At 46.9% G+C, this 20,034-nt stretch overlaps 1 protein-coding gene across 3 annotated transcripts in view; it reads left to right on the forward strand.

Moving 5' to 3' along the window:
* The first annotated feature begins 883 nt into the window (after window positions 1–883).
* The window catches only part of PPA2 (inorganic pyrophosphatase 2), a 47,970-nt gene continuing 28,819 nt past the window's right edge, over window positions 884–20,034 (forward strand). The window contains exons 1-4 of one of the 3 annotated variants that reach the window (XM_045018981.1): window positions 884–1,122; window positions 4,053–4,117; window positions 7,434–7,478; window positions 15,677–15,721. In XM_045018981.1, the coding sequence (XP_044874916.1) occupies window positions 939–1,122; window positions 4,053–4,117; window positions 7,434–7,478; window positions 15,677–15,721 (339 nt within the window). In that variant the 5' untranslated portion in view covers window positions 884–938. Of the gene's footprint in view, window positions 1,123–4,052; window positions 4,118–7,433; window positions 7,479–14,702; window positions 14,739–15,676; window positions 15,722–20,034 lie in introns of those variants that run through there. The other 2 variants (XM_045018982.1, XM_045018983.1) reach the window with 2 other exon arrangements.

Below are 20,034 nucleotides of genomic sequence, written 5' to 3' on the forward strand. Positions count from 1 at the left end.
CAACCCATGTTCTCCAGGCAGTAGGTGGTGTACACACCCCTGGGTTTGAGTTGTGTATAATCTTTTGCTTCCAATTAAAAAAAAAGAAGCTATATTTTCCTTAGCCTAGAGGCTCCAATTTCTAAACGCTGACTTCCCACCCCAGTTTTGTGCCTTCATTCTTTATTTAGTAGGGAGATTTTTGGGGGGTTAGTTTGTTTGTTTCGTGATCTTTTTTTCCCGTCCTTGAAACTGATGAAGTTGGCCACGACTTTTTTCTAAACAGAGCATCATCATGTATGAAAAAGGTTGACCCTTCAAGGGAGAAGTGGGAGGAAGACATTGAATCACCTCTTTAGCGGCCAGTTATTTCCAGTTTTTTTTTTAAATAGAAATTAGCTAGATAGACATTGACGTAGATCAACGGTGTTTGCAATTCCCATGAGTCACGGCCACGCATTCGCTGCGAAGTTTGCACGAGTTAGTGCTTAGAACGCCACTCCCCGCAGTCACGTGGTTACGCGAGACTCTGGGTTTTCACTAGGAAAAGTGTCTAGGGCTTGAAATAAAAAATGAGACTCCAAAGGCTCAAGAGCAAGAACGCAAATAAAAACTCCCCGCTGACTGCCTTATTTTTAAGCCAATCTCGTGATCTGGAGGACGGGCCCACCCCCAAACGGGGCACACTGGGGGCTGAGGACGTGGCCAGCAGCGGGGGGACGCGAGCTGCCCCCGAAGCCCCTCCAGCAGGTGTCCGCGGGGCGAGCCCGTCCTGCCGTTCCCACGTTCCCGGCGGATCGCTCCCAGGCCAGGGGCTCCCGCTGCTCACGCCGGCTGCCCCTGCGCACCCCACTTCTGCACCCGGGCAGAGCCAGCCAGGGCCGCGGCGCCGCCGAGCATGCTCAGACGGCCGGCCCGGCGCAGGAAGCGGACGAGGCTGTGGCGGCGCCGGCGCCAGCATGCGTGCGGGGCTCGGGCAGGCCGTGCGGGGGCTGCTGCCGCTGCTCTCGGCTCGGAGCGGCTCCCGCTCCTGCTCCGCAGCGGGGAGGAGGCTGCCGCGCCGCAGCTGGCTCAGCACCATGGCCCAGGGCAGCACGGAGCAGCGGGGGCGGCCCCACTCGCCCGAGTACCGCCTCTACTTCAGTAAGTAGCAGCCCCCCCCCCGGGGCTCCGGGCCCCGCAGCCCCTGGCCGGGGAGGCGCGGAGGAACGCGGGGTGGCTGCGAGCTCAGGGACGCTGCCCCCTGCCAGCCGTAATTGGGGGGCGCTCCCTCAAGCGGGTGAATGGAGAAAGCCAGGATTTCCCCCCCCCCCCGGACATGCTTTAGAGCTTAACTAGGAAACTTGGCCTGGGGTGTTGGTATAGGCACCCCCTGTTGCTGCCCCCCCTCCACCCCGGGGCGCTGGAGCATTGGGTTGAAACCTACAGGCTTTTGCTACAAATGAATAAAGACTAAGATGTGGCTAGATGCATTAGCCCCTCCTAGGCCTGGAGAGTTGGCCTGTGCAGAGGGCTTTGTCTCCAGCCCTGCAGGGAATTTGAGTGTCCCAGAGAAACAGCTGAAGGCTTGTCTCCCCAGAGGGTGACTTTAAAAAAAATATAAAAAAAATACAATAAAATTAATCCAGTACAAAGGAGTCTCTTGTGTCCCAGTGGGTGAGACTTGTGCAAGTGAAGGCCTTTCAGCCGCCAGCAGCCCCACTATGGGGCAAAACACACATCCGAGAATGAAGATAGAGTGACCAGATGTCCCAATTTTATAGGGACAGTCCCAATATTTGGGGCTTTGTCTTTGATGCCAATTACCCCCCACCCTCTGTCCCGATTTTTCACCCTTGCTCTCTGATCACCCTAAATGAAGAAGAGAAGATAATTACAAATAAAAAAAAACACGTAGGAAACTTTTTTTTAAAGCAGTGCATGAGTTTAATTGCTTTGGCAGGAATAACAGTGTGTAGATTCTGTCTTGTGAGTCCATGCTCCTGATGTAATAGTAGTGAATGCTCCAAATGTGCTTGTAGTAAAGGAAAATTTACATTTGAAATGAGCATAGCTATTTTACTGAGGGTCGGCTGAGCAGTCAGCATGTATGAAAGTGTGAACGAAGCTCTCAGACCTGTCAAGACAGAAGTACCTCGTGTGACAAGGTGGGTGAGGAAATATATATTTTCTTGGACCAGCTTGTTTTGCCTCACTCATCTTGTCTCCCTAATGCCTTGGGACAACACGGTTACACCAACATTGCAAACAAAAAGCTAGTGTGGTTACTTTCAATTTCACACTTCCTTTTTTTTAATAGTTATGAAGATTTAAAAAAGCCACTTTCTGATTTTGCTCTTAACACTGATTTTTGTACCATTGTCATTCCATTACATTCAGTGGAGTCACTTCTGATTTACATTGCTGTGAGAGAAATGGACAGATGTAAATGGTCAGTTGCACCCTGTCAGAAATCTGTCACCCTGACTCGAGTTTGGGTGCGATAGGCTTGATCTAGTGACTGTCACTTCAGTTTGAACAGTGGCCTATGAGTAGGCCCCTACCAATTTCACTGGCCATTTTGGTCAATTTCACAGAAGATTTTAAAAATCGTAAATTTCATGATTTCAGCTATTTAAATCTGAAATTTCACAGTGTTGTAATTGTAGGGGTTCTGACCCCAAAAGGAGTTGGGGGCGTGTGTGGCAAGGTTATTGTAGGGAGGGTTGCAGTACTGGCAGCTGGGGAGTGGCAGCCGCTGGCTGGGAGCTTGACTCCGACCGCAAAGCTGCCATTAGCAGAAGTAAAGGTGGCATGTTATGGTATTGCCACCCTTACGTCTGCACTGCTGCTAGTGGGGCGCTGCCTTCAGAGCTGGGTGCCCGGCCAACAGCCGCTGCTCTCCAGCCGTCCAACTCTGAAGGCAGTGCAGAAGTAAGGGTGGCAATACCGCAACCTCCCTAAAATAAGCTGATTTTTATCAGCAACTGATAAAAACTGCAGCTCCCTATTGGGTCAGGACCCCCAGTTTGAGAAATGCTTGTCTCCCCTGTGAAATCTGTACAGTATAGGGTAAAAGCACAAAAAAGACCAGATTTTGTGGAGAGAGATCAGATTTCATGGTCCGTGATGCATTTTTCATGGCCATGAATTTGGTAGGGCCCTACCTATGGCTAAACTTTGTCTTTTATTTGCTGGAATGTAATACCATATTTGTACAACATTTGCATAACAATTGTTTCTGTATTAATAATAATATATGGAGATATATCTATCTCATAGAGCTGAAAGGGACCCTGAAAGGTCATTGAGTCCAGTCCAGTCCCCTGCCTTCACTAGCAGGACTAAGTACTGATTTTGTGCCAGATCCCTAAGTGGCACCCACAAGGATTGAACTCATAACCCTGGGTTTAGCAGGCCAATGCTCAAACCAATGAGCAGCAAAGAGTCCTGTGGCACCTTATAGACTAACAGACGTTTTGGAGCATGAGCTTTCGTGGGTGAATACCCACTTCGTCGGAGCTATCCCTACCCCATATGGCAGCGGTAGATGTATAAATTGACCATTTTATCGTAAAATTTGCAGTTTGACTCCAGAAAAGACTTTGTTACAACATAAATCCCCCGGCAAAGCAGTGTTTCAGTTTAAAATACTCATAGACCCTTGTCTGTCTGTAGCAATGAATGAAGCCAAGTCCGTCAGTCTGTTCCCGTGGACCCGCCTCCAACGGGGCTGTCCACGTCTATTTATTATAGTTGGTTACATAAATCATTCTATTATACGCATGTACAAACTCAAGCCAACGTCTCGCCCCCTCTCCTGATTGGTGCTTTATGCACTGCGTACTCCAGAGATATACTCCTAATCGGCACTTAATCAGTGTGTCTCCTGACCGGAAGTGTGGGGGTGTGGGAACCACTTCAGCCGCTCTAAATATTGGGGGCGGTTTTCCTACCCCCTTAGTGTTTAAGAAGTGTAACGTTCCTACATCTGTCTATAATGATGGAAGCAATAGGGACATATTTATTAGTAATGTGGACATCTTTCAGCATGTTTGGTTTAGATTTGTAACAATTGTTTTTTTGTCTCGCAGAGAATGCGGACGGTAAATATATTTCCCCGTTTCATGACATTCCTCTGTTTGCTGGATCTAAAGAGGTATATGTTAGACTCAAATGCAATTATTATTTCTTGAAATGGTGGATGTTGTGTCCTCTAATGGTCAAAAGCAGGTTGATTTTTTTTTTCTTTTCAATAGAAATCTTGTTTTATTTTTAGCAATTATTACAATAGATTCATATATTTTAGGACCAGAAGGGACCTTTATGATCTATGGCAGGGGTCTCAAACTCAAATGACCATGAGGACCACATGAGGGCTAGTTCATTGGCCCGAGGGCTGCATCACTGACACACACCCCCTCACTACCCCCGGCCCTGCCCCCACTCCACCCCTTCCATGAGGCCCCGCCTCTTCCCACCCCTTCCCTGTCCCCGTTCCAACCCCTTCCCTGAAGTTCCCACCCCAATTCTGCCCCCTCTCTTCCCCCAGAGGGTGCATGAGGGGTGTGGCGGGGGCTCAGGGCAGGGAGTTGAGGTGCAGCAGGGGGTTGGGGTGCAGGCAGGGGACTCAGGGTGCAGAAGGGGTGTGGGATGCAGCAGGGGGCTCAGGGCGGGGGGTTGGGGTGTGAGATGCAGCAGGGGGCTCAGGGCAGAGGGTTGGGGTGTGGGATGCGGCAGGGAGCTCAGGACAGGGTGTTGGGGTGCAGCAGGGGATTGAGGTTCAGGCACGGGACTCAGGGCAGGGAGTTTGGGTGCAGCAGGGGGTTGGGGTGCAGAAGAGGTGTGGGATGCAGCTGGGGGCTCAGGGAACGGGGTGTGGGGTGCAGCAGGGAGTTGAGGTGCAGACAGGGGGCTCAGGGCAGGGAGTTGGGGGGCGGGGTGCAGGAGGGCTTCGGCTCTGGGGTGGCAGCGGCGCACACCGGGGCCAGGGCAGGCTGCCGGCCCCAGCCCTGGCTCTGCTCCACTCTGGGAAGTAGCTGGACTGACGGGGCCGCAGGGCTCTGCACGCTGCTTGTCGCGCCTCCAGGTACCTCCCCGGAAGCTTCCATTGGCCGCTGTTCCCCATTCCCGGCCAATGGGAGCTGCGGGGGGCAGTGCCTAGAAGCCAGGGCAATACACGGACGGAGCCCTCTGCTTCTCCTCCCCCTCCCACCGGCCGCAGGGACGTGATGCCAGCTGCTTTAGGGAGTGTCGTGAGGGTGCAATCCCGCAGGTGTAGTTTCCCCACCCCTCACCTGGAGGTAGGCCGGGGCGGGCGCGGGCCACAGGAAATAGCTCTGTGGTCCGCGTGTTTGAGACCCCTGATCTGTGGTGACTTCCTCCATAGTACAGACCATAGAATTTCACCCAGTAATTTCTGTGTTGAGTTCAATAATTTCTGGTGGAACTGGATTGTGTCTTTTAGAAAGATATGCAGTTTTGATTTAAAGACTTTCAAATGAGAAGTCCACCATATCTTTTGGTAACGTGTTCTAGTTGTTAATTACCTTGGCTGTTAGTTCTGTGCTTATGTGCGCTAATTTAGAATACTGTTACTATTCCTAAATCACTTTTTGTTTCATCAAACCCATGCAAATTGCTATTTTTCTACAGTACCAGCAGTTTTGCAGTAGAAGAGGCTTACACAATACATATTTATGTGAATGGTATATTTCTTTAATTCCCAAAAGACATGTTGTAATTTGAAGGCAGCAATAATGCCCAAGAGAGGAGTGGTAATCGCACCTTTGGAGAATTACAAGGCATGAGGTGCAGCCAACCACTTTCACGTATTGTTAGCCATATTCCCTGGAGTTTCATTATTGCTATAGTGAAATGCCTGTTTTCTGCGTCATCTGTGAAAACTGCCAGCCTTCAGTTTAGTCTGAGAAGAGGTTTGCTTATTATGGCGTACTAGTTCCAAAAAATAGCTTGGGAAATTTTCAGCCTTTAAGGTTTGTTTCCTCAACTGTTCAGTTGATTTGTAGGATGGAACACTGAGAAAAATCTGCAGCCCTATCCTGTGCCCAGAGGGGTTTTCCTAAATAGATAAATGCTATATCAATATCATTCTGTTTAATCATTTACAACCAGGGCTTGAAAAGTGTAGCTGATGCCTTTGTGTGGGAGGACTAAACCTGTTGGTGAGAGGCTGATGGGAAAGACAAGAGTTGGAAGGCCTTACAAGGGAGGTCCAGGGGCCATGACTTTACTAGCACCTCTTACTATCTTTAGCTGCTGGGAGGGAGGAGGGTGCTGACATTTCCACTAAGATGCTGTCCCTGCATCCTCCTTTCAGTCTTTTTTTAAACTTGCCTCTGGCAAGCAGATGTCTGATGAATTTGAAGCTCCTCCCATTCTGGCTGATGGACAAGGGAAGAAATTTCAGTTTCTTCTGTCTCTCCAGAGCCTCCAGGCTGCTGGGAGAGACATGGGTCTCCACTTTGATCCCTCTCCCAGCCTCCTAGATGCTGGAAGGGGACTGGAGAACAGGGCTGCCCAGAGGTGGGGAGAGGGAGGGCAAGTGGGGCAATTTGCCCTGGGCCCCGCAGGGGCCCGCACAAGAGTTTTACGGGGCCCCTGGAGCGGGGTCCTTCACTTGCTCTGGGGGCCCCGGAAAACTCTTGCAGGGCCTGGGCCCCTGGAGCTTCTTCCACTCTTGGTCTTCGGCGGCAATTCGGCGGCGGGGAGTCCTTCTGCCCCGGGACCCGCCACCGAAGTGCCCCGAAGACCCACGGCGGGGAGTCCTTCCGCCCCTGGACCCGCCACCGAAGTGCCGGGTCTTTGGTGGCGATTCGGCGGCAGGAAGACCCCAGGCCCCCTGAATCCTCTGGGCGGCTCTGCTGGAGAATGAAGAGGCCTCTGCTACTCTTCCTCTCTTCCAGCCTCTGCCTTTAGAGTCCTCTTCACCTGTGAATAACTCCAATGCCTGCTGCTGTTTATAATACAATTTACAGCTATTGCAAAGCAGCAGCAGGATGAAACTGACCTGGTTCTTAACAGTTTTGTGGCTGTCTACTGGGATCTGTAAAGCAGCACTGATACTCACCGGTCTTAATTTCGCTCAACTGGTGCTTGGCAAAGAAACTAGATTTGTCCCTTTCTGATTCAGGAAGATGAAAATGCATCAGTTCACATTTGGAAGGTTATAGCCTTTCAACCATTAGGAAATTTAAATGTTTTTAAAATTAAAGTTACAGTTATAGAGAAATTGATGGCTTAGGTCCCCCCTCGTATTCTCAAGGACTAACTTGCCACTCACGAGTGGATTTTTCAAGCCCTTTTAAAAACTACTAGTATAGTCTGTGTAGAATGTACAGTGTAGTAATTATTTATAGAAACACCATGGTATTCTTTTCTCTAACATGAATATATTTTGGATTTGACTCCTGTAAGTGAGCGTTCTAAATGCAAATTTTTCTTTTTCTGTATAGGATAAGGAGGTTCCTGCAAAGAGATCAAAGACTAATGGAAGTGAGGTACAGTTAGAAATTATTTTTCATTAAATGTAATTTTGCTATGCTCTGCTTGTAATGGACACATTAGCATGGGGCTTTCAGTCATGGTGGGGAAAATGAGAGCTGTTCAGTACCATGCATCTTTCACTGAATACAACTGATAAACCTTCAAATACAAATGCCATGGGATGAGGGACCTCAAAGGGATTTCAAGTCTTCTGTTCAAATGGGCAAAAAAGTCATTTTTTTTAGTAATCAAAATGTTCTAAAAGACAAGTGTTTTATATTTTTCAGTAGAAGCTTCTTTCTGACAGTTGTAAAGTTCATACATTGTATTTTCTCCTATTACATACAGAAGCCTGCTCAAGTAAATTTTCTTAGTAAAACATTCCCTATGTGCTCTGACTGCAGAGTAACATAAAAACAATTATAATTTTTTCTGTTAGCGCAGTGATTTTCAACCTCTTTTCATTTCTAATGGAGGTGAGGACACCTTTGAAAATCACAGACATAGTCTGCGGACTCCCCCAGGGGTCTGCAGACCACAGGTTGAAAACCACAGGGATATTAAGTACGATGGGCCAAACCCCAGACTTTCCAGGTGTGTTTTGGACTGAAGGCATGTGCTTTTCTGGGATGTGCAGCTGTGCACAGTAAAGTGCCCTGTGCATGTGCTCAGCATTGCTGCTAGTTAAAGAGAGAATGAGTACCCAAGCTTTGTTTGTGTAAATGTTTGTGAAGGGAGTCGTCTTTTAAATTGTATAGTTTCTAGTAAAGGTTGTCTTGGGACCTAAGTGGGGGCATGGAATCATTTTAAGTATTGAGTAGAATGCGAAAGAAACAATTCACATTTTAAGGCTCAGATTTTCAAATATGGGTTCTTAAAGATGGGCTCTTAAATCCCTATTTAGGCACTGAAATAAGTTCTGAGTAACCAGCAATTATTAGGCAATATCTATGTGACCAATTAATTGTATTTCAAATACCGCTAAATGGCATTTTAACTAGACAGAGCCACTCTGATCGTTTGGTTTCTAGCAGCACTTGAAATATTATTTCCTGTCACTGGTATGGTCCCGTGTACCATCCTTACACGTCCATCTGCTCACACATACACATTAATTCTCTCTCACTCATAATTCATTTAACCCACAAATACCAGTTATATGTACTATTTAAATTTCAGTCTTTTTTTTAATGCTGATGTAAGAATTATTTAAGTAGGAGCACAGTCATTTATAAATGCGAATAAAAGATAAACATAAGGAGGAGCTATATAGCTGAATAACAGGTGATGAGGCATGCACTCACATGACATATGCTATGAATTATAACTCTAGCAGGCAGTCACATATTCTGTTTCTTATCTGTCTAAGCAGTGTGTGACAATATCTGATCCTGATCATCTTGCAGAGCCTAATCTACAAAATGGTTAAAACTAGATGAAACTTCTGAGCTGTAACTTTAATATTTATACTTTAATATTTTTCTCATTTAGTGGAAATCTTCTTAAACTTGACTAAAATGACATCATTATTTCCTACATGCGATAGCCCTGATCCTACAGATGTCTTCAGAGGATCCATCTAATATAGTGCTTAGTTAGAAGTTCAACTTCATCAAGTATTGTGTTTGCAATATCTTATATATGTTTTCTTTCATCCAAAAGGATCTCAAAATGCTTCATAAAAGTGGGTATATTACAAATTATGAGTATGTAATTCACTCAGAGATAGACAGACATAAAAGAATTACTTTGCTCACCTTTTAAAAACATAGCCATGTGTAGGATGAAGCATAGAAACTTTTTAACACCACTCAATAATATTACACAGCAGTTTAGGACAGGAATACTATATTCAGTTGAAAAGGCAAGAGACATTATGGATGCAAATTGTGCAATAGATAACCAACCTGGCTACCTTTCCTAATCCCATGAAAAGTGGCATAGCTTTTTAAAATAAGCACATGTGCTCAGGATCTTGCTTATTTGTTGGCACTTCTAGCAGTACTGTACCTCCTAAAACCATATGTTACATTATACTAGTCAAGTGTTTCTCTGGTAAATAATGTACATCCAATTGCAGTTTAGATATAGAAAATAGAAATAATTTGGCATAAGTCTCCTCAGTTTCAGATTTATTTAAAAGTGTTCTGAGCACTTGTGATATTGAAAAGGGGACTACAAAATATTGGTCTATCTTTTGATGTGCTTAATTCAGTTCTTCACTGAAGTATGGACATACATCTTAGCAGTTTGCAAGATCAACTTGCTTGGTTTGTTCTAATAAGGTTTCCCCAACTTTTTCCTGGTATGGGGCGTCTTTTAGTAGTGAGGCCATATCGTGGGCCATCTCCCTTTCCAAACTCTGATTTACTCTCAGATTTGCAATCACGTCAACCCTGTGTAACCACTGTAATTGCTAGCATGGAAAAGAGAATAAAGAAACTATTTATATATTTGAACTACTTAATGAGTTGGGGATGGCTGCTCCCCAGATGTTAGGGGAGATAATCACCTTTGGTCTCAGATCATTACCATTTTGTAATCTGAACCTGTGCTTTGTTTTAAGTACTGCAAGCACTGAAAATTCACACTCGGTAAGTAGATGTGAAAAGCATCAAAAAGTTTCCAATCTCCACCTGTGAATGCTGGATGTTCTTCCTACAGTTGCAGTCACAATTCTGTCAGGGGCTGGTTCTGTAGTCTTCAGAGTATATCTACACTGCAGTTAAACCCCCCTGGCTGGCCTGTGCCAGGTGACTCAGGTTCCCAGGGCTTGGGCTAGGGAGCTGTTTAATTGCGGTGTAGACATTTGGGCTTGGGCTTGAGCCCGGGCTCTAGGACCCCGCGAGAAGTCAGCTGGCCCGGGCCAGCTGAGGTTGTCTGATTGAAGTGTAGCCATTCTCTTAGCCCTGGTCTACACTACGAGTTTAGGTCGAATTTAGCAGTGTTAGGTCGATTTAACCCTGCACCCGTCCACACGACGAAGCCATTTTTGTTGACTTAAAGGGCTCTTAAAATCGATTTCTGTACTCCTCCCCAACGAGGGGATTAGCGCTGAAATTGACCCTGCTGGGTCGAATTTGGGGTAGTGTGGATGCAATTTGACAGTATTGGCCTCCGGTAGCTATCCCAGAGTGCTCCATTGTGACCACTCTGGACAGCACTCTCAACTCAAATGCACTGGCCAGGTAGACAGGAAAAGCCCCGCAAACTTTTGAATTTCATTTCCTGTTTGGCCACCGTGGGAAGCTGATCAGCACAGATGACCACGGAGTCCCAGAATCGCAAAAGAGCTGCAGCATGGACCGAACAGGAGGTACTGGATCTGATCGCTGGGTGGGGAGATCAATCCGTGCTATCAGAACTCCGTTCTAAACAATTAAATGTAAGGGCAGCCACACACCAGGGTGGTTAAAAGAGCGCAGCAGGGTGCGCTGTGCATCAGAGAAGCTTTGAAAACCAGTTTCATGACTGGCCAAGCTACGGTGTGAAAGTTCTGTTTGTTTCTCCTTGATGAAAACCCAGCCCCCTTGGTTCACTCTACTTCCCTGTAAGCCAACCGCCCTCCTCTCCCACCTTTCATCTCCGCTTGCAGAGGCAATAAAGTCATTGTTGTTTCAAATTCCTGCATTCTTTATTAATTCATCACACAAATAGGGGGATAACTGCCAAGGTAGCCCGGGAGGGGTGGGGGAGGAGGGAAGCACAGGGGTGGGGTAGTTGTAGGGGCATCCCCTAGAATGGCATGCAGCTCATCATAGAAGCAGGATGTCTGGGGCTCTGACCCAGAGCGGCTGTTTGCCTCTCTGGTTCTTTGATAGACTTGCCCGATATTCCAGGCAGGACTGAATCTCCATTAGACTGAACTTAAAGAAGGGAATGACCTGGAGTCACTCCCATTTATGTCCAGGCACCCCTGACCGACCTCACAGAGGCCAGCCAGGAGCACCCAGGTGCCCCCGACTGACCTCAGTGAGGCTGGCCAGGAGCACCCATGTCTGCCCAAGAGCCCTCACCGAGGCCGGCCAGGAGGAACCAGGAGACAGCAGCAGACGGTACAATGCAGCTGCTAACCGTCTTTGCTAACTTGCAAAGGCAAGGAGCTGCTGCTGTGTAGCACTGCAGTACCGCGTCTGCCAGCAGAACCCAGGAGATGTACGGTGACAGTGAGCTGAGCGGGCTCCATGCTTGCCATGGTATGTCATCTGCACGGGTAACCCAGGAAAAAAGGCAAGAAATAATTTTTTGCTGTTGCTTTCCTGGAGGGGGGCCCTGACGACATGTACCCAGAACCACCCGCAACAATGTTTGTCCCATCAGGCATTGCGAGCTCAACCCAGAATTCCAGTGGGCGGCGGAGAATGCGAGAACTGTGGGATAGCTACCACAGTGCAACGCTCCGAAAGTAGATGCCTCGGTACTGTGGATGCACTCCGACTTAATGGTCTTAATGGTCTTCAGTGGGGACACACACAATTGACTGTATCAAATCAATTTCTAAAAAATTGACTTATATTAAATCGACCTAATTTCGTAGTGTAGACATACCCTTAGTGTCTTGTTGCGGGCAAGTTCCTAGAGGCCATAGTTATCTTTAAAGACAAATCTGAAATGTCGTTCCCTGCTGCACTGAAAGGACTTCTAACCAGCTCATCATTGTATGTGTCTTTGATGTTTTATTCACAGATGTTCTGTTTTCAGATGAGTCAGGTGTTCTTGAATACATACTTTTACTTCAAATGGGAAGATGTTTGTGGGCTTCAGTGAGGAAATTATCTAGGCACAGCGAGATTATCCTCATTTACTTGCAGAGTCCCATAAGTTTTTTGTTTTTTTTGTTTTTTTTCTTAAATCAGGGCATCAGACATGTTCTCTGTGTTAAATAGCATCACAGGCTATCCTTGCAAACTCAAGCAGAGTTTCCTCTGTCAAGTGAAAACTTCTGGTAAATAAGCCAGCTGGGTGAGCCATAAGGGGTCATCAAAACAGGCGGGCGAGGCAAGTGAGTGACTTGACAGAGAGACTGGCACTTTGGGAGGGAGTTCAAAAAGGTGTGTCAGTGCTTTCTCATTATAAAGCCAAGATATACCTGTGTGAAGGAGGGAACTTGGCAGCGTTAATCACTCAGCACAGCAAAAACATTAGGATTCATGGGATAAACTCTAAGGAAGTTAACTGTTTTCCCAGCAGCATCCTTCATGTTTTTCAGATATGCTGGTGATTTCCTTGTGATTAGGGCCTCCTGGTCTATACAAGGAGCCATTGGTGCTACAAAGCAGCTATATGTAACTAGACCTCTGTGATGCCATTGCTTGTGCTCCATCTGTGGAAACCATCACAATGTTCCCACTCAAGAACGCATTCCATATGATATTTGAAAAACTTCCCCTGCAGTTGTGCGGGTTAGCAGAGACAGAGAACAAAGGAAGTCGTCTTGCCCTCAGCCACCAGATTAATATTAATATTAATACCTAGGAGCAGTGATGAGCTCCCAAAATCCTAAGAACCGATTCCCTACCGGGTCCTTGGCAGCACTTTGGTGGTGGCGTCTTCACTCCGGGTTTTCGGTGGCGTTTCGGCAGCGGGTCCTTCACCCAGTGTGAGTGAAGGACCCGCAGCCGAAGACCTGGTAGGGAACTGCGTGGTGAGTACAAGCTCCACGTGCCTGTCTTCCCCCCCTCAACCCATGTCCTGCCCCCGACTGCCCCCCTCAGAACCCACAACCCATCAACCCCCCCGCTCCTTGTCTCCTGACCACCCCCTCCCGAGACCCCGCACCCTAACTGCCCCCCAGGACCTCACCCCCTACCCAACTCGCCCTGCTCCCTGTCCCCTGACTGTCCCGACCCCATCCACCACCACCCCGAAAGACCCCCGCCCCCTTAACACGCGGTTCTGAGCAGGAGGAGCTCAGGCCCCGCTGGAGCCATGCCACTGCAGCGCTGTTCAGGGCTGATCCTGGACACGGCGTGCTGAGGCTCCGGGAGAGGGGGGAGGCGGGGGTAAGCAGCATGGTAAGGGGCCGGGGGGGTTGGATAAGGGGCAGGGAGTCCCGGGGACAGGGAGCGGGGGGGGTTGGATGGGGCAGAGGTTCTGGGGGGCAGTAATCGGACGGGGAATGGGGGGTTAGGTAGGGGGGAAGGCGGAGGCGGGGCCGGAGGGGGAGCCTCAGAGATTCTCGTGGGGGCCCCTGCGGGGCCTGGGGAAAGGGGCAAATTGCCCCACTTGCCCCCCCTCTGGGCAGCCCTGCCGACCCCTCCTCCAGCCCCAGCCTGGCTCCCTTACCGTGCCGCTCAAAGCGGCAGGAGCTGCAGAGCTGCGCTGGTGTGGCGGCTCTGCCGGGGTGGGGCGGCTCTGCCGGGGCGGGGAGCCTCCCCAGCTGGGAAGTCAGGCGGGCCGGCCAGGACGGTGTTTGTCCACCCGCCCGCCCCTTTAGCAACCGGTTCTACACCAGTTTCTAAATTTAACAACCGGTTCTTGCGAACTGGTGTGAACCAGCTCCAGCTCAATACTGCCTAGGAGAGAGAGTTTGCAAAGGAAGCCACATCAGTGAATTAGTGAGATTTAATTGCAAAGAAATAGTTGCTTCAAGCTTGAGAAGATTGATGCTACATTTTCACCAATGGCAGAGATCCTTCTTGGTCCTGGATCTTTCACAGCTTTAATGTGTCCAGTTGCGTGCTTATCTTGTCATTGAACATCACTGAAACCATTTCTTTGTACAGCTTGAAGTAAAAACTGTTCCCCTGCGCTATCAGACTCCCCTTCGCTTTTCAGTGCAAAGACTCACAAGATGAGATGTCTGCCTGCCTGTTGACTTCAGAGTGGACATTGCGCATTTTTGGCCATGTAGCTTTGTTAACTTATACTGGAAAAACTCCAGAGGCTTGTCTTTCAGGCCAGAATGTTTGGTCTCTAGATATAGCTGGAGATTGTTGGTTTGATTTTCATTGGCCAGCACCTCATAGCAAGTGATACATTGGGGATGGGGTTTATATTGTGAACAGGTCCATAGTAACCACATCTCCATATATCTGTGATCATGTTTCATGGTAGTCCTTCTTTTCATCCCTCTTTTCTCTTCCGTAGTTGAAGGCACTGGGCTGTGGCTTGCTCTGTTCACTCTTCCTTAGACCTTCGCTCAGGCCTGTGATGAGAGTTGGTAAAATCATAAATGAGCAGCAGCTGCATTAAATCGTCACAGAAGAGAAGCAGTTGAAGTATAGCTGCTGTCTTCTTTCTCTGCCCTTGTCATGTTACAAAGCGTAAATGAGGTATGTCAGCAGGTCCAGAATGCTTTTTTTTTTTAATTATATTTTCCAAAAGCACTTTGCTGTACAAGTGGCTGCAGTAACTGCAGACTTTTTCTGGAAAAACTCACCATCCTTTTTGTTCCTCATTTTATCTCCTCCTCTTCCCATTGGTTTTGTTCACTTCCTCATTCTCGGCACAGGCTGGCCTGCGTTCTGCTTCCTCTTCTACTCAAAATTGCTTTATCCTTTAAAAAATTCCACAGCAGCCACTAAACTCTCAGTTTCCCATCCCCCAGGCAAACATCAAATTTCTTCACCCCCTCTCCCCCATTACAAATAGGTTCTAATCCCTGCCCCACATCCACTGGTCACAGGATCAGGAGCTCAGCAGGACTGGGGAAGGAAGTGAGCAGCTCAGCAGGGAAAGGGTGATTTACTAGAGGAGAGGAGGGTTGTATGTGAGAAGGGACACTTCAAGCCCAGAAGGCAGCTTGTAGGGAGGTGGTCCAGGAAAGGAGCCAGAAACAGATTTCTTCATGTAAACTATTTGCAGCCCTGTTTCCTCCTCTCCTGCCCTTCCTGAAACTGCTCCTTTGGCTATGGGTTGCTCTTATATCTCATTGACAAAATATTGTAATTTAAGGGATAGTACTAAAGATTTTTAATTGTTTTCTTCCTGTTGGCATATTGTATCTTAGAAACTAGAAAATGTAATGCTTTTATTTTTCCCCACTTGGCAACCAGTCATTCCCCCTCTCAGCTCCCAGGGTATTTAATGGAGCATAAGCGAAAATGACTGGACTCTATATTAATGTGAATGAACAATACAGTCTCGGTTCTTATATATAAGTAGAGAATCTGTGTGTCCCTGAGAACTGAGAGGATCCAGCTAACATGGGCTGTCCCTGTCTGTATTACAAAAAACTGTTTTGTCCTGTTTTTTCCCTGCATCCCAGTAGACTGCTCTTCCAAAGAAGCCACCACCCAGCAGAGCTGGTGAAACTGTAAGTAGGTGGTGTGAACAAATATGCACCCCAGGGGCCACCTCCATCCAGGTCTATCTTACAGCCTGCCCTCCACAAAGCCCCTCACATGCACATATGAGAGTCTGCACCATGTGGAGTCTGGGGCATTGCTCCAAGTTGCGAGCCTAGAGGGTGCTCACCATGTACAGGAGGCACCCGTCATACCAGGGTTGGCATCTGTACTTCTGCTTGCTTCCCCTGTAACGGAGTGGGGCAGCACGTTGTGGCAAGCCATAAGGAATGGTGGAAGCAAGCGCTATTCATGGGTGGAAAGCCAGGACTGAGTCTATGTGATGGAGAGAATAAGAGGGCATGCTGGGAAGATCCAAGGGTGAAATCTAGGAAGGGAAGGGAGAGGAGAATGGAGAAGAGGAAGTGAGGGAAAAGAAGAGAAGACACAACATAGAATATGAGGGAGGAATGAGCAGCCTTTTCTCTCTTCCCTTTCATCTCCAGCTGTCAAATCCTCCTGTACATACCTCCCTGATCCCCACTAAAACCATCCCGTCATGAACCCTCTGCACCCAGGGCAAGGGCTCTGGTTAATCCCTGGAAAAAATTGATTGTCCCATAAACAAACTGTTTTTATTTTTAAACAAGGATTGCATGAAGCTATTAAACTCTTGTAAACATCCGCAGCAGCTGAAACTTAGGCAGCTCAACCTTTCAAAGGCCTTTTGAAAAAAAAATTTTGTTTTTGGCATATGAATTAATCTATTAGGCTGTTATATTTAGTGCTCTTGACCATTTGTGTTCAACCAATATCAGAAATCCTGAGGGCCAGATTCTTGTCTGCAATAAATCAATGTAGCTTCACTGAAATAACTTGTGCTACACCAATTTACGCTAGCTGAGGCTTCCTTGACTCACTGCAGGCCTCAAGCAGTTCTTGATCAATTTAGGTTTTTAAAAAATCTCTATATTCTCCAGATGCCACAGTTACAGATGCAGTCAGGAAAATGCACAGTTACAACACAGATGTACGGCTAAATCTCCCGCAGTCTCCTTCACAACAAAAATAAGGCTCTGGTGGCAGTGAAAGTTTATCCTGTAATATTTCAGCAAGACTTTATAGGTCCTTTTCCTGTTGTAATTATGAAAGTCAAAATGATTATTTGTTTAGTCTTGTTAGCATTTTTTTTATTTTTTATTTTATTTTATTTTTTTAAGCGCTCCACACCAGAATTGGCCTTAACATTTTTGGAGTGAGCCCTTTAAACAATGTTTTGCCATCTCTCCCCAACTGCGAGAGCCTGTCCCATCATGATCGCAGTGCTACGCAGTAAGCCCAGTGGTTCTGGGGGAGAGTTAGAGATGGTTGTCAGACACCCCCCCATAACTGGCTCCTTGCATTCCTGTCCTTATCTGCTTTTGTCTCTTATCACACTTCCATCCCAATTTTGTCTCCTTCGGTGCTGCCAGCTTTGAACTATGTTCTTTCATAACTATGTTCTTTTTCTTCAAGATGCTCTTTACCCAGGGAATATTCTCACTTCACTTATTCTTAAGGACTCTGTGCTTTCTTCCTTGCTTATTAGCTTAGGTTGTTGACTTTTCAGGAGCTGGATTCTGTCTTATGAATTTGGACAGCGCATTGTGGGCATGACCATTGTACAAATTAATATAGAATGTGTTTTGGGATCTTCTGGCTATGAGAGGACCGTGAATTACTTGCGACCTTGAGGAAAAATCAGTGAGAGGTGACTGTTGAGATTCCCTCTTGCACTTTTTAGTTCATCTCTCAAATTTGGGGAAGAGGGTGCAAATTTGGGACTGCAGAGGCTGGCGTTGATCAGACTATTGTATCAGCTCTGGAAATATATTTGTTAGTTAATACGGCAGATCACTAGGAGCAAAAATCCGAGTACTTCATGTCAGTTTCAGGGTTAACTGCACCTTTGACACCATTTTCCCCCCCTCCAACCCAGTCTTCCTTAAGCACCCACTTAAGGCTTAGGCTCCCAGCAATCACCTCTCTTGTGTGGAGACCTGTGTGTCTCTCCATCCAGACTGGGGATTAGGCTTGCAATCCCTCTACACCTCACTGTGATATCCCCAGCAAGCCAGTCTGGCTCACAGGCAGAACCTGTGTGTTGTTTTCTGTCCAAAGGCTATGAACAGCCTATTGCCAGCAGTTACAAGTTATCTCACAGCTCTTTCTAAGTAAGCACAGCTATTCTTAAGTTAAAAGCATCACAGAGGAAACATATAAAAACAATTGAAGTTCCTACATGCTTATCAGAGATCACTCCAACTCCAGCATAGAGGTCTGGTAGATGTCAGTCTTTGCAGTCCTTCCAGGGGTTGGGTTCTCCTAGGATCCACGGTCCTGTCTGTTTGCTGAATCAAAAGAAAGCCATGCATTAGTTTAAACTCAGCCTTTTTTGTACCAAAAGCCCTTTCTTTGTCTGTTGGTCTCTGGAAAAAGCAGTTTGACCTGGTAATTGCAAACCTTCTCAGGGAGAGGTATCTTTCTAGAGGTGATTACAACCTGAGTGATTCACCTGAATAACCACCCCCACTGTTTTTATTTCCTGGAGGAACTGTGGTAGCCCATCCCCCTGGAGTTGAATACAACCCTTGGCCCACAATGATACAAAAACCATACCTCAACTCAAAACAATGTGGTCCCCAAAGATGTTGCATGAGGTTGCAATATCTATTACACATTTTACATGCATGTAAGAAGTGTCTCTTAGGGTCCTAGGCAAGGTGACATTTTGGGACAAATTCAAGCCTGGTGCAACTCCAATGAAGTCAGTTTGGCGGTTCATCTTTCTTTTTAAGAAATCATGTTAGGCTTTGTCTACACTGGCACTTTTGTCATTAAAACTTGTGTCGCTCAGGGGTGTGAACCCCCCACCCCGAACAACAAAAGTTTTAACCATGAAGAGCACTGTTGTGGACAGTGCTTCATTGGTGGGAGCTGCGCTCCTGATGAGGAAGCTACTGCCCCCCATTGGAGGTGTTTTTATTTTGTTTCCTGGCGATAAAGAGAGCTACACAGCGCACCTTACAACGGCATGGGTGCAGTGGCACAGACATACTGTTGTAAGGTGCGCTGTGTAGACATAGCCTTAGTTTCTAAGAGCAGGTTGGACAAATACCTGTCAAGGGTGGTCTAGATAATACTTAGTCCTGCCATGAGTGCAGGGGACTGGACTAGACGACCTCTCGAGGTCCCTTCCAGTTCTATGATTCTACACTTAAAACTGCAGCGGTGTAGCGTTTCAGTGAAGACAGTACTATGCTGATGGCAGAGCTTCTCCCATAGGCATAGTTAATCCACCACCACAAGAGCCGGTAACTATGTTGACAGGAGAAACCCTTCCATCCACGTAGTGCTGTCTACACCAGGGGTTGGGTCAGTATAACTGTGTCAATTTGGGCTGGGGATTCTTCACACCTGTGAGTGATGTAGTAATACTAATGTAAGTTTGTAGTGTAGACCTGGCCTTAGTTTCCCAGACCTGAAGAAGAGCTCTGTGTAAGCTTGAAAGCTTGTCTGTCCCACCAACAGAAGTTGGTTCAATAAAAGATATTGCCTCACCCACCTTGTCTCACAGAAAATAAGGCATAGGAACACAGGAATTGCCATATGGATCAGAGCAGTTTTGCCCAGTATCCTACACTCAGCACTGGCTGGTACCAGCTGCTTCAAAGCAAGGCGCAAGAAACCCTGCAGTAAGCAATTATGTGATAACTTGCCCCCAGGGATAATTTCCTCTTAACCTGCATTAATTAGAGGTTAAATTTTGCCCTATTCTATTCTCGCTTGGATCTTAGATACTACGGAGATGAGTCTGATATGAGCATCTTCCAGTAGTGCATTTAGCACTGTAACTACCCATCTGTCACGTGCTGTTTGTTCTCTTACCCTCTCCCTAGAGGGCCAAGTGTTTGCACTGTAGTGTCTTGACAGAGTATGTGGGGTTATTTTGTTCTGTGTTTATGCCTGAGTTTATATTCCTTCCAAAACGCCTGTTTGTTTTTCAAATATCCATTTTATCTAAAATGTTCAATCCTTTTTGAATCCTGCTAAGCTGTGGGCTTCAATGATGTCCTGTGGCCATGGATTCCACAGGCAAATTGAACATTGTGTGACGAAATATATCATAGACCAGACCGAAAAGCATCGTGGAGATTTCTACGTCTTCCTTAATAGTTACCCTGTCTTCTACTTTTGGGGAATATGGAATAACGTGACAAACTATAGTGTTGTAAATATGTTGCATCTAGAAAATTAAATGTCTGAGTTGTCAGTGTCAGCAAGTGTTGCTACCAGATACAGA

The sequence above is a fragment of the Mauremys mutica genome, chromosome 5 (assembly GCF_020497125.1).
Source record: "Mauremys mutica isolate MM-2020 ecotype Southern chromosome 5, ASM2049712v1, whole genome shotgun sequence".
NCBI lineage: Eukaryota > Metazoa > Chordata > Testudines > Geoemydidae > Mauremys > Mauremys mutica.